Consider the following 13,824-nt stretch of genomic DNA (forward strand, 5'->3'; position numbering starts at 1 on the left):
TATGACTTAATTGATAGTTAATCATCAATTAAGTCATAATTAGAACGTAATTGATAATTAGCTATCAATTAAGTACTTATCAATTAAGTCATAGTTAAGAAAAATAATCACAATTGAGTGTTGCCCCATTATGAAAGAATCATCCTGTATAATAGTACAAGTACAAAAGGCCCACTGCTTTGATGTACACGAAATGCCGCTTTTTTTAAATGCCTACATAATTCTTACAAAGAAACGAGCCGCACGTGCGCAACGACTGACGATAGGGTTGCAGGTAGACTTGAAGGTAGGAACTTTGTAGGTATATATACAGTATTTATATATTTTTGTTTAAGTTTCAACATGACAAGCCTTACTGAACTTTTCCGTGTGACTTCATCAATAGTAGATCTGTGTAAGAATGTCCTATGGCATTTATTTTATTCATGATGTCTATTTAATTGAGCATTATTAGCCATTCCACACGCGGACATCGCGTAATGAAACTCAAAAAAAAACTCGCGACGTAAAGTAACAACAGAATGTGCGAACGTGCGTTCCGTGATAAAGCGCACAACCCCTGATTAGGTCGCGAACTCGCGGCCGCCAGCATGAGTTGTCGCGCGGCGATAGAATCGCGAAGTGAGCCGCCCCTGATTATACTTAGTAGTAGTAGTAACTCTTTATAGTACAAAAACACATTTAAAAAAAATTATCCCTTTGAGGGATCTCTTCCAGTTAACCTTTGAGTAAATGAGAGAGAAAACTTAAAGAGGGTAACAAATTCCGCAATTTGTACAACATGGTACCATAAAGACAATGGGCAAATAATATATAAATAATTAATAAATAAATACACATTGTAGTGATACTACATACATTTTATATGAAAATTAACCTCAATATCACCATCGGTTTTCGATGCCGTTTTTTTCCACAGAAAACATACACCGAAGCTTAACGCCTATATAAAATCGTGGCTTACCTTCTGAACTCCCAATTTTGCATTCATTTAGGCCATATAGAAGCCCTGAACTTTAGATATGCCGCGATATAAACACTAGGCTAAGTCAAACTTCTAGGACTTGGTACACAGTAATTACAAAACAGAACTAGACTTTGCGTACACCAAAATCTTTCTTTTTTAACGTAGAATTTAGTAAATCCGATCACATCCCACATCTTTTGGTATTTCCAAAAAAGTAATTAGATATTGGTTACATGAAATAGGTTAGAGAATGTACGGTAGAAATAAGTCAGAATTTGACAAATAGAAAAAGTTGGTGCGTTTCGTTTCACGTAGTTCGGAGGGGAGACACAAATAGAAAAAGGTCAAAGATTTGTTAAGAATTGCTATTAAATCCCGTGTGGTGATAACTATTATTAAATAGTATAAATAATGTCGATACGGTTTGAAGTTTAATTTATTCAAGGTTTTTTAATAGGATTGAGTCTGATATGGAGAGCGGACCGAACAAACGGAACGCAGATTTTCGTGGGTTGGTTCAGTCGACGGTTTTGACAGATGAGCACAGGATCGAATACGGGAACACGCGCGCTCCGTTGATTAATTTCTGATCCGGTCCCCGCCGCCGCCGCAGGCGGCTGATTGCGCCTTGACATGCTGCCAGGCGTAGTTCTTGTGTTGGTAAACTAAGAAAACGTATATCGCGTGTGAAGTGTGCGTGCGTGCAGTGTGTTGAAAGCCCGCGGGGCTCCCGAGTCCCCACCGTAGAGTACAGCTGACGGGGCGTGGGCTGTATGCCGGGCGCTGCTGCAAGGTAGCGCCGGCGACCTCAAGGTGTTTTACACGTCCCCCCCCATCATTTGCCGGCGTCGTCTGACCGGCGCCTTTGGCGCGGGCGCGTCAACGATGCGCTGATAGCGCTGGCGTCTTTCTCCGCAAGCTACAGCTCCCGGACCCGGGCTGTGAGTCGCGCGGCGCCTGTTCCGCCGCCGACCAAGCTAAGGACTTCACGGGTCACACTCGCGACCTGAACTACAGCGAGCTCGTCGCCCACCGCCGCCACCGACGTTCCGCCCGTACCCTGACGGTACCGGCGCTGCAAACGACGAGACCACGAGTTCGTGAGTGCACAAACATTTTCCCCCGTTTTCTTTGGCCAAAGATACGCGTAGTCGTCTATCGTACAACACCGCGCGTGTAAACCATAAGCGGCTAGACCTTAAGTTTAACCGGCCTTGAGCCCATGTAATCGGCCCTTAGTTTTTTAGTCCTAATGAATTATATTTGCATGAATTAATATTTCGGCATTATTATTCACATCTTATCCACTCACAGGTTTCCTGTCAGCGGGCACGTGGTCGTCTGTGTGAGGCCGCTTGGCGGCGGCGGCGGCGGCGGGGGCGGGGGTGCTGGCGCGGGCGGCGCGGGCGCGGCGGCGCGGGGCGAGGGCGGCGAGGGCGCGGCGGCCGGCGCGGGCGCGGGCGTCACGCCGGCGGCCGGTTCTTGCTCGGACACTGGAATGAAGCTCAACTTCAAATGTGATCGACAAAATGTCTACAATTCTAATTAACACAAGTCAAATTATATTCTATTGAAAATATTTCAAGAGGGCGCTACGAGTCCTTGTATAGATTACTCATATGAGAGATAATTTCGACCTCAGCAGCTGTGACCTGGGTGGCCGAGCAGAAACAGGCATCTGCCGCGATTGCAGGGTACGCTGGTACGATTCCAGCCTCAGACACTTATTTCGGTTTTAAAATGTCTACAACTTTCTGGTGTCACAATCACGCGATCCCAAGATAATGAAGCTCCATATACCGAGCTCCCTTCTCCCTTCGCGAATATAATCCGACGTGATGTTTCGATGTATGTACACAGTTTTTGGTATCGACTATGGACATAAAACGGTGGTATATAAAACGTGACTGCACGCTTATTACTTGGTAAAAACAACCAAAAATATAATTATAGCTGAGCCTCTCCATCATAAAACGCTTCATCTCGATAGACTAAAGAAAATATCGAAGATCTATTAAAGTCTGAAATCAAACATTATAACTGAAGTACTTGTTAAAACAATAAATTAACATGGTTAGCGCATTACAACTAATGAATTTCTAATATGGCTTTAAAATTGCGGTCGCCGTAGTGTATCGCACGTACGACCCGGCCACGACATTGGTCTAAGCGCGACAGCGGTGAGCAGCGGCCACACATTGGAGCGAGACACAGCGATGGGACTTTTCATTCGCACGTATGGCTGCCGCTCACCGCTGTCGCGCTTAGACCAATGTCGTGGCCGGGCCGTTACGATAAATATCACTACAAAAGGGCTCTATGACGTAAATGGTGAAAACATTCGCTGGCTATGGTTAGTCTTAGTGGCTCAAATGGCAGAGTGCTGTAGTAACGATGCAATAGCCGACCGACCGGTTTGGCTCAGTCGGTAGTGACCCTGCCTGCTGAGCCGCGGTCCTGGGTTCGAATCCCGGTAAGGGCATTTATTTGTGTGATGAGCACAGATATTTGTTCCTGAGTCATGGACGTTTTCTATGTATATAAGTATTTATATATTATGTATATCGTTTTCTGAGTACCCACAACAACAAGTCTTCTTGAGATTACCGTGGGGCTCAGTCAATCTGTGTAAGAATGTCCTATAATATTAAAAAAAGCCGTAATTTTATTATAATGTTAAAAACAAACAATATCTTTACTACAATTAACGGTACTCACTCTTGACGTCCGGCGTTTCCGCCGACCGCACCGAGGTCGAGTCATCTTCCATCTCCATGTGCATCTGAGAGCTGCGATGTTCCTGTGACACAAACAATAACATTACACTACCATTCATATACGGATTTTCAGAATTGGCTAGTTTCCTACTAGTCAAATCAGCTTCTTTTTAAGAACTGTCAAAACGATTTGCTAATGGAATTACTATGAAATACTGAGGAGTGACATCACGGTCAATTCATTTACTTTATATCTTTCTCTTTGACTTATTAAATATAAATTATGTTTAAAAATAACTACTGTCCATATTTTTCGTCTAATTATGTAGTACTTTATTTCGTGCATTGCATAAAGTATACCTTTTTAAGTATAGGAAACTAGCCCATTGGGACCTAAAATTAGTGACAGTTGTTAAGAAAAATTAACCCGATGTCAGTTTTGTGTACAGTCAAGTGTAAAAATATGGGTGTACACATCTTACTCAAAAATATGTCTTATAGCATCTTAGTCCGGTGTAATAAGAGCGTAGTACCATATTTATGAGACGATTATTTCGATACGTATTTTTGCACTTGACTGTACCAACTGTTTTATCATGTTCTAAATGTAGATTGTAGGTCCTACAACATGATAAAACAGTTGGTACAGTCAAGTGCAAAAATAAGTATCGAAATAATCGTATGAATATATATATGAACTTTAACCTACAAAAGTTCATATTTTTTTTTATAACACAAAAGCAATATTTTTATTGAAATTTCATGCTTAAAATTGTCGTCATAAAACTGACATCGAAAGATTTTTGTTAACTTTCACTAATCTGAATTCTGAAAGTGCCAGATATTTATGAAGCCTTCTTTTTGTACGATATTGCCGGTGATTGTACCACAGTTAACAGACTCACACATGCGAATATCCATACTAATATTATAAATGGGAAAGTGTGTGTGTCTGTTTGTTTGTCCGTCTTTCACGGCAACGGATTGACGAATTGACGTGATTTTTTAAGTGGAGATAGTTGAAAATATGGAGAGTGACATAGGCTACTTTTTGACTCTTTCTAACGCGAACGAAGCCGCAGAAAAAGGCTAGTATCTTATAAACTTAATCATAAGGTTGTACCTTCGACGCAGGCGGAGATTCTCGCGGCTGGGCGTCCGATTCGCATGCAACGTTGCGACACAAACATCACATTAACGTTATTATGATAGATATAATACAAGTGTTAGGCTGGTTTTAGTGTCACGCCACAGTATAATAAAGTGTTCTATCGTACAGTATGGCCACTCCCGCTCCCCGCTGAAAGTACCGCCCACCCCCTCTCGGTTACCTCACAGTTACCGCCTGTCAAAAACGCAAACAGTCGACCTGTCATTACAAGCATGGTACGCGTTCACCTACACGAGCTTAGGCTGTGTGCTAGGAACGCGCCTCTTTCATATATTGGATCGCTAGTGTCCGAGGTGTGGTCACGAAGAACGACCGCGCGGAGCACTCCGCATTAGACTTATATGTGTTAACTTCAGGGAGCGTTTTAGAGAGGCGCGGACGGCAACATCAACTTCATACAAATTGGTCGCGCCGCGCGCGGATCGCTCCGCGCGGACGGTCCGACTGGTCCGAGTGACACTAAAACCGGCCTTAATAAGTTAGTACAGTGGTTACTTGGTTAAGAGCGTTATAACATTTCGGCGTCGGGCGAAATTAGGTATTTTACCCGCCGCGCGAGCCCAATATGCCGACCCTTTCTAGCACGTCTTATCACTCGCTCGCACTACAATAATGGACAAAACAATCTTGATCCTTTCTATGGAATTTTGATAACAACCACAATCTACTATCTCGATATAAACTTTTGATTTCTAATAAACATTATTTTGTACGAAAATACTAGAATGTAGCGCAAAATAATATCAGTTATGTGAAATTTATTTAAAAAATTAATTATAAAAGTAGATCCCATCCCAAATATTTGCTTTTGTTATATGAAAATTACTGTAATGCTGTATTATGATTACCTCTGTAATCCATTCCTTTGGAATCGGTATAATATAGATTCCTGTAATATGGATTCCTCGGTAATCAAGTACTTAAGTAATCTGAATTCCACTTTACTTCGATTCCAGGCTTATTACTTTACTTCTATATGTCACTCAAATTGTTTTTGGTTTACATGTCATTCTAGCATTTTCACTTTCACATTTCAAGTGCATATACCACGAGTATAGGTTTTCGGGTGTGCTGATTTAAAAATTAATGACCGATTTGGAATCTGACATTGCTGACTGTCACTTTGACACAAAAGTCGTCATGGGTGTCGTAAAATAGGTTTTAGGGGGTGCTGATTCCAAAATTAATGACCAATGTGAAATCTGACATTGCTGACTGTCACTTTGACACAAAAGTCGTCATGGGTGTCGTCAAATAGGTTTGCGGGGTGCTGATTCCAAAATTAATGAACAATGTGGAATCTGACATTGCTGACTGTCACTTTGACACAAAAGTCGTCATGGGTGTCGTAAAATTGGTTTTAGGGGTGCTGATTCCAAAATTAATGACCAATATGGAATCTAACATTGCCGTCTGCCACTTTGACACAAAAGTCATCATGGGTGTCGTAAAATAGGTTTTAGGGAGTGCTCATTCCAAAAATAATGACCAATGTGGAATCTAACATTGCTGACTGTCACTTTGACACAAAAGTCGTCATGGGTGTCGTCAAATAGGTTTCCGGAGGTGCTGATTTGAAAATTAATGACCGATTTGGAATCTTGACATTGCTGACTGTCACTTTGACACAAAAGTCGTCATAGGTGTCGTCAAAAAGGTTTCCGGGGTGCTGATTCCAAAATTAATAACTATTTTGGAATCTCACAGTGCTAATTGTCATTTTGACACAAAAGGAATCATGGGTGTAGTCAAATAGTTTTTAGGGGGTACTGATTCCAAAATTAATGAAATGATTTAAAAAGTCATGACCGATTTGGAACCTGACATTGCACAGTACCCCTGGAAACCTATTTGACGACACCCATAACGACTTTTATGTCAAAGTGACAGTCAGCAATATCAGATTCCAAATTGATCATTAATATTGAGACCAGTACCCATGAAAACCTATTTGAAGACACCCATGATCACTTTTGTGTCAAAGTGACAGTCAACAGTGTCAGATTCCAAATTGGTCATTAGTTTTCAAACACCCTCGGATACTTATTTGACGACACCCATGATGACTTTTGTGTCAAAGTGACAGTCAGCAATGTCAGATTCCAAATTGGTCATTAATTTTGGAATCAGCACCCCCTAAAACCTATTTTACGACACCCATGACGACTTTTGTGTCAGAGTGACAGTCAGCAACGTCAGATTGAACATTGGTCATTAATTTTGGAATTAGCACCCCCTAAAACCTATTTTACGACACCCATGACGACTTTTGTGTCAAAGTGACAGTCAGCAATGTCAGATTCCACATTGGTCATTAATTTTGGAATCAGCACCCCTAAAACCTATTTTACGACACCCATGACGACTTTTGTGTCAAAGTGACAGTCAGCAATGTCAGATTCCAAATTGGTCATTAATTTTGGAATCAGCACCCCTAAAACCTATTTTACGACACCCATGACGACTTTTGTGTCAGAGTGACAGTCAGCAATGTCAGATTGAACATTGGTCATTAATTTTGGAATCAGCACCCCTAAAACCTATTTTACGACACCCATGACGACTTTTGTGTCAAAGTGACAGTCAGCAATGTCAGATTCCACATTGGTCATTAATTTTGGAATCAGCACCCCTAAAACCTATTTTACGACACCCATGACGACTTTTGTGTCAAAGTGACAGTCAGCAATGTCAGATTCCACATTGGTCATTAATTTTGGAATTAGCACCCCTAAAACCTATTTTACGACACCCATGACGACTTTTGTGTCAAAGTGACAGTCAGCAATGTCAGATTCCAAATTGGTCATTAATTTTGGAATCAGCACCCCTAAAACCTATTTTACGACACCCATGACGACTTTTGTGTCAAAGTGACAGTCAGCAATGTCAGATTCCACATTGGTCATTAATTTTGGAATCAGCACCCCTAAAACCTATTTTACGACACCCATGATGACTTTTGTGTCAAAGTGACAGTCAGCAATCTGAGGTACTACATATTTGTAATCTGAAAGTAATCAAGTCAATAATTTCAGTTATTTTGAATCGACTATGATTCCGAATTATTGGTAATAGTAATTATTATATAGATGATTAGTGATTCCTTTACATGTAATGGTAATTTACCGTTTCACTTGATTACATTACAAGTAATCTGACACCCAGTAGTGGATTACAAAGTAAAATCAAGTAATCGTGTAATCCGGAATCGATTACGATTTCCCCATCTCTGGGTTTAGTTATATGGTTCATTGGTACTGGTGACCACCATCTGGCTCCATCATCAGACCCTGAGTACCACCTCTTGTCAAAGGTCTTGTTGAGACGAACCCAACGAGCCTAAACACGAAGTCGTTTACTTACATGGTTCACTGGTACTGGTGACCACCTTCTGGCTCCATCATCAGATCCCGAGTACCATCTTGATGTGTCTTATCATCTTGACCGTATTGTAATTTTTATATATTTATCATCATAACGTTGTAATACTTTAACATTCAAACATAACAAAATATTACAAAAGCAAATATTTACGGATCTAGGATCAAATTCGTTAGTCGCTGTTTACACACACACAATGCGAGGATAGCCCGTGTATAAATAAGGCGTCCGACCCACACAACGATAAATATTCTCGACGTTTGCGATCAAAACTCGGAGAGCGAAGTGACATACGTCTCACCTCTACGAGCTCCGGCGCGGCACTGAAATCGCAGGCGTCCGTCGCCGGTCAAATAGCGACAGGAAGGCTAGTTTTCAAAAAATTGGCAAAAAATCATTATATAATATTATAACGACAAATGGATAACAGCAATTTAAGCAGATTGTACAGATTATTTATATACTAAAATAACTTCGATAACATGTAGATTTTCGGAGAAATGATCACTTGTTTCAATGTATTTTCAAGACAAAATTGAGTTCGTTTTACTTTCAATTTCTCAATTTCAAAGGATTAAATGATAAATATTGTTTAATGGGCCTTAAGTACAAGATATTTGGAACTTTAATTTACCTCATTTATGAGAGTGAGCTTATCAAATTGTAGATAATAAGAGCTCCGAATTCTGTGCTTCACGCGGTTTTTCCTAAACGAGCATCAGGAAAACAATCATTACTAATTGAAAAAGCTTTTTTTCCATATGTTTTTTAATTAACCGACAGTTAATAAGATGTTCTAACTGAAACAAGTACTTTCACTGTCTTTTAGTTTAATAGTTGACAGTATGTGAAATACATAAAGCGAATATGGACTCGTATATTACAATTAGATATGGTTACAAACATAGAGGAATAAGTAAGGGAAGAGTTGTAACTCTATACATCAGTAAATGCGAGTTATTTGTATAGGCATAGTTATAGTGACATCTAGCGACAATCACGCGTCAATCACGAGTCAAATAGCGTCAATTATCAGTACCACTACTCGATACTAGGTGTCAGCAGTGTCTCGTCTGCCAAAAATTTAATATTAGAACAGTTTACAATTTATATTACAAGCAAAAGGAATTGAAAACAGAATACTGATTAATACTAATGTACAGTCGCCATCAGATATATAAGAGCGCCCGAGGTACTCAAAAATATCTGAACACGCCTCTAACGCCTAGGCAATAGAGGCGTGTTCAGATATTTTTGAGTACCTCGGGCGCTCTTATATATCTAATGGCGACTGTAATAGTAGCTAAAAATTGGTGAGCATTACTCTTCGTTCGTCGCGACATCTATTGACAAGTAGCAGTAATTAACTTCTACGACGCCTTTGGGAAGAAAGGCGGTGATGAAATGCTTAGTGGCAACCCACACTCCGGCGACGCATGTCTTAAGACGCGGAACGGACGTCAGCGCCGCACCGCCCGGCCCGAGTGTAATTTAAAAAACGTCTCCTCAGTACATTTTGTATAGGAAGGACGTAAGGCCCCAGGCGACGCGGCGCGCCCCAGCGACGCGGCGCTTGAGGCGCGTCTTACGTCCTTCGTATACAAAATGAGCCTTAAGACATGCGTCGCCTAGCCTGTGTGTGGATAGTCCCTTAACCTGTCACCACACGGGCATCTTATTTGCATAAGAGCGTGTTACATATCTTTGTACCTATATTTTACTGAATCATAATTTGATATCAATATCACAAATCCATACATATAAATAAAATACAGTGCAATAATATTCGCCTAAAAACTATCAAAATTAAATACTAACCAATTCTCTGGTATTGCTCCCGTTTTTGCTTGCCTTTCCTCGACTTTGTCTGTTGCGTGTTAAATTTCACGCAAATCGGTTTAGTCAAGGAAAGCCCATGTTAGTAAGCGTGCGATAGAAGCAGAACACAGTGTTAGTATGTTAGTGAAATACAATAATTATGTTGTAACATTTTTTTACATATGTTTTGAATAGATATGATGGTAATTAATTATGTAAATATTACTAAATATAAGATTGTAAGGTTATTGTCACTTTTATATCCAGTATTACTGAATTATCTGAGATGAACATTAAAATCATGATATCGACAGTCATAGGAATAATCGAATATATATATATATATATATATATATATATTTATTTATTTAATTTAATTACTTTTTTTTCTAAGGTACTGGCAGAATACCAGCGATGTGGCTTGCCACATCACAACGCTGAGCCAGCGCCTTTTGTACCACGACACATGTTTCTTTATAATGTTGTTTCTTTTTTTCTTTGGTTAGTTAAGTTAAGCGGTGTACTCACATTTCTTTTTTTTCCTGTTTATGTTGTGTTTTTTTATTTAGAACAAAGTTGTAAGGAAATAGATTTATACATGAAAAAAGGAAAAGCAGACAAGGCATACGGCATAATAAAAGAACTAAATAAAAATTATAAATCAAGAAGTACAGCAGTTTTGGATGAAGACGGTAGTATAATTATTGATAATAAGAAAATTGTGGAGAGATGGAAGAGATATATTGAAGGTTTATATGACGGCGACGGTTTGGAAAACGACGATTTAGAAGCAGAGAGTAGCGTAACGGAATTTGACTTAGGTCCAGAAATAACGAAAGAAGAATTTAATTTGGCAGTTAGAAGCATAAAGACCGGAAAAGCGGCTGGTAATGACGGTCTATACATAGAATTAATAAAATATGCAGAATGTGATATATTGAGAAACGAAATTTATGACATAACAAATCAAATATACAAAACAGGAGTAATTCCGAAAGACTTCCAAGTAAGTAAAACAGTTACACTGCCAAAAAAGCTAAATACACTACGCTGCGAGGAACACAGGACTTTAAGTTTGATATCTCACGCTTCTAAAATATTAATAACAATAATCCAAAATAGATTAAGAGAAAAAATTGAACGAAGGTTAGGACCAGATCAATACGGCTTCAGACAAAATAAAGGAACACGGGAGGCTATCTTAGCACTGCGGATGATCATAGACAGACGTATGGATTTGGGCCTGAGTACGCACATCGCTTTCATAGATTTAGAGAAGGCCTTCGATAAAGTAAACTGGAAACTTATGATGAAAACGCTCAAGGAAGTAGGAGTAGATTACAGAGATAGGAGAGTAATATATGAATTATATAGAGAACAGGAAACTTTAATACAGATAGGGGAAGAAAAGGAAAGCATTAAGATCAGACAAGGAGTAAGACAGGGCTGTCCACTTTCGCCATTGATATTCAACGCTTTCATAGAAAGCTCCATCACCAAAATAATAGAGAAGGAACAGGGAGGAGTCAAGTTCAATGGGAGTAAGATACATTTCGTACGTTACGCCGATGATATAGCAGCATTAGCAGAAAATAGCAATCAACTAGAACTATTGCTTAAAAAGATGGACTCAATATTTCAGGAATCAGGTTTAAAAATTAACATGTCGAAAACAAAGATCTTAACAGCATCCAAATTTAAAAAGAGAAGTAGACCAATTAAGCTTAACAACACAGTTTTAGAAGAAGTCAATAACTTTAAATATCTCGGAAGTATAATTAATAACAAATCAAGATGTAGCCAAGATATCAGTACTAGAATCGCAATAGCTAAACAAGCCTTCAACAATAAGAAACACATTTTCAAATCGAAAATGTGTACTACCACAAAAAAACTTTTTATTAAATCCTATATCTGGAGCATCGCCTTATACGCCTGTGAAACGTGGACAATGACGAAAAGAGACAGAGAGAGATTGGAAAGCTTCGAGATGTGGTGCTGGCGGAGAATGGAAGGGATTAGTTGGACAGAAAAAATATCAAACGTTAGAGTTCTAGATAGGATTAAAGAAAAAAGAAATATATTAAAGACAATTGACAACATTTCATATTTTTGAGTACTACTTTTTATTGTTTGATTTGAAAGAGCTCAATACTAAAAGATACACGTATTTTTTTATTTTTCCAAAAACTGCTATTTTAATGAGAAAATCCCTTTCTATTACTACTTCGAGCAGAAAGAGCGTAAGTTACAAACGTCAAGACGCAGCTTCGTGACGTCACATGTGTTGTTTCATACACCTAAGAAAACGATTAAATCATTTCTAAAAAAAAAGTTTTAACAGTCAGCTCAAACAGTCCGGTATGTCTGACTGTCAAGTGTCACTGTCAATGACTACGAACCATAGACTAAGCCATGAAATTTTTAATATCTTTGCTACGAACTGTGATAAGTGTCACTGTCAAACTCAAGTGACATCCCAACTGGAAGATTTTGTTGTTATAGTGGCAGCTCTAAATCAGCTATTTGACGTCACTTCCCCTTTAAACTATTTTTAAGATTTTTTTATACTAAAACTACGGGAAAAAAATTAAAAAATATATTTATGTGATCTACAAGCGTATATCTCGAAATGGTTTTCGATTTAGGGACATTGAAAATTTTGAAACGTTGTCAATAGAAAACAGAAGAGGCGTACTGGTTGGACATCTGCTACGACACGACCTGTTTCTCAAAAACATCGTAGAAGGAAAAGTAGAAGGAAAGAGGGGAAGAGGAAGACCTAGGAGAAACTATTTCACCCAAATTAAAGAAAAGGTTCAGGTCATGTCGTATCAGAAGGTGAAGGAGTTGGCAGAAGACCGCACGAGTTGGAGATTGCTCCACCGACAAGAGCACAGCTCTTAAGTTAGAAGAAGAAGATGTTGTGTTGTGGATATGAATAATAGTACATTACGATACAAGTGCGTAAAAAAGGAAGTTCGAAACGAGTGGCGATAAATTAAAACACGACCGAAGGGAGCGTTTTAAATCGACACGAGTTACGAATTTCCTTTTCGCACGTGTATCGTACGACGTTTTTCAGTACAGATGAGCCTCCGAAGTTTCGACCTGCCATATAATGAACCACTTCTCGCACTAGTGCGTAAAAAAAGCACCATCTGTACTGAAAAGTTACTTAATCTATCTATCTATCCATATTCATCTCAAATAATTCCTTGTAGTATATAAATTCATATTTGTTTACGATAGGACACAGATTAAATATAAGAAGATCATACCGAAGGAAGGCATTTTTGTGGCGCCATCTATGTGTGGTGTAGTGTATGCGCGTTCTCAGGCGGTGGCATTTTAATGTATGGGATGGTATGATCTTTTTATATTTATGGATAGGATTACGATACGGTTATTCAATGTTTTATATACAATTTTCAGACACAGATAACACACTGAAAAAGCTTTTCAAAAGTGAATTTTAATGTTCGAATATGCCTTTCGTTGGTCGCCGGAGTCATATCTGTGGCAGTGCTCTTTAATCTTGATATACAAATTCTTCGATTCAGTGCTGACAAATAACCATTACAAGAAGATATATATATAATGGTTACCTCAGAGTCATCGTCCAGCAGTTCTTCCTCGACCACCTCAGCCCGGTACTCGAGGAGTAAGTCCCGGAGAGGCTTGGAGTCCAGGTTGCCGGAGACAAACTCATGTTTGAGCAGCTCGCTGGATGTTGGCCTTTTTTCAGGGTCCTGAGGAAAAGCAGA

At 39.3% G+C, this 13,824-nt stretch overlaps 1 protein-coding gene across 1 annotated transcript in view; it reads right to left on the reverse strand.

Moving 5' to 3' along the window:
• LOC125240113 overlaps positions 1-13,824 on the reverse strand; it is a 99,090-nt gene that overhangs the window by 41,578 nt on the left and 43,688 nt on the right. Inside the window, 4 exon segments of the mRNA XM_048147959.1 lie at positions 2,280-2,348; positions 2,351-2,460; positions 3,686-3,767; positions 13,666-13,809. Of these exon segments, the coding sequence (XP_048003916.1) occupies positions 2,280-2,348; positions 2,351-2,460; positions 3,686-3,767; positions 13,666-13,809 (405 nt within the window).

This window comes from Leguminivora glycinivorella, chromosome 26 (genome assembly GCF_023078275.1).
Source record: "Leguminivora glycinivorella isolate SPB_JAAS2020 chromosome 26, LegGlyc_1.1, whole genome shotgun sequence".
Classification (NCBI taxonomy): domain Eukaryota; kingdom Metazoa; phylum Arthropoda; class Insecta; order Lepidoptera; family Tortricidae; genus Leguminivora; species Leguminivora glycinivorella.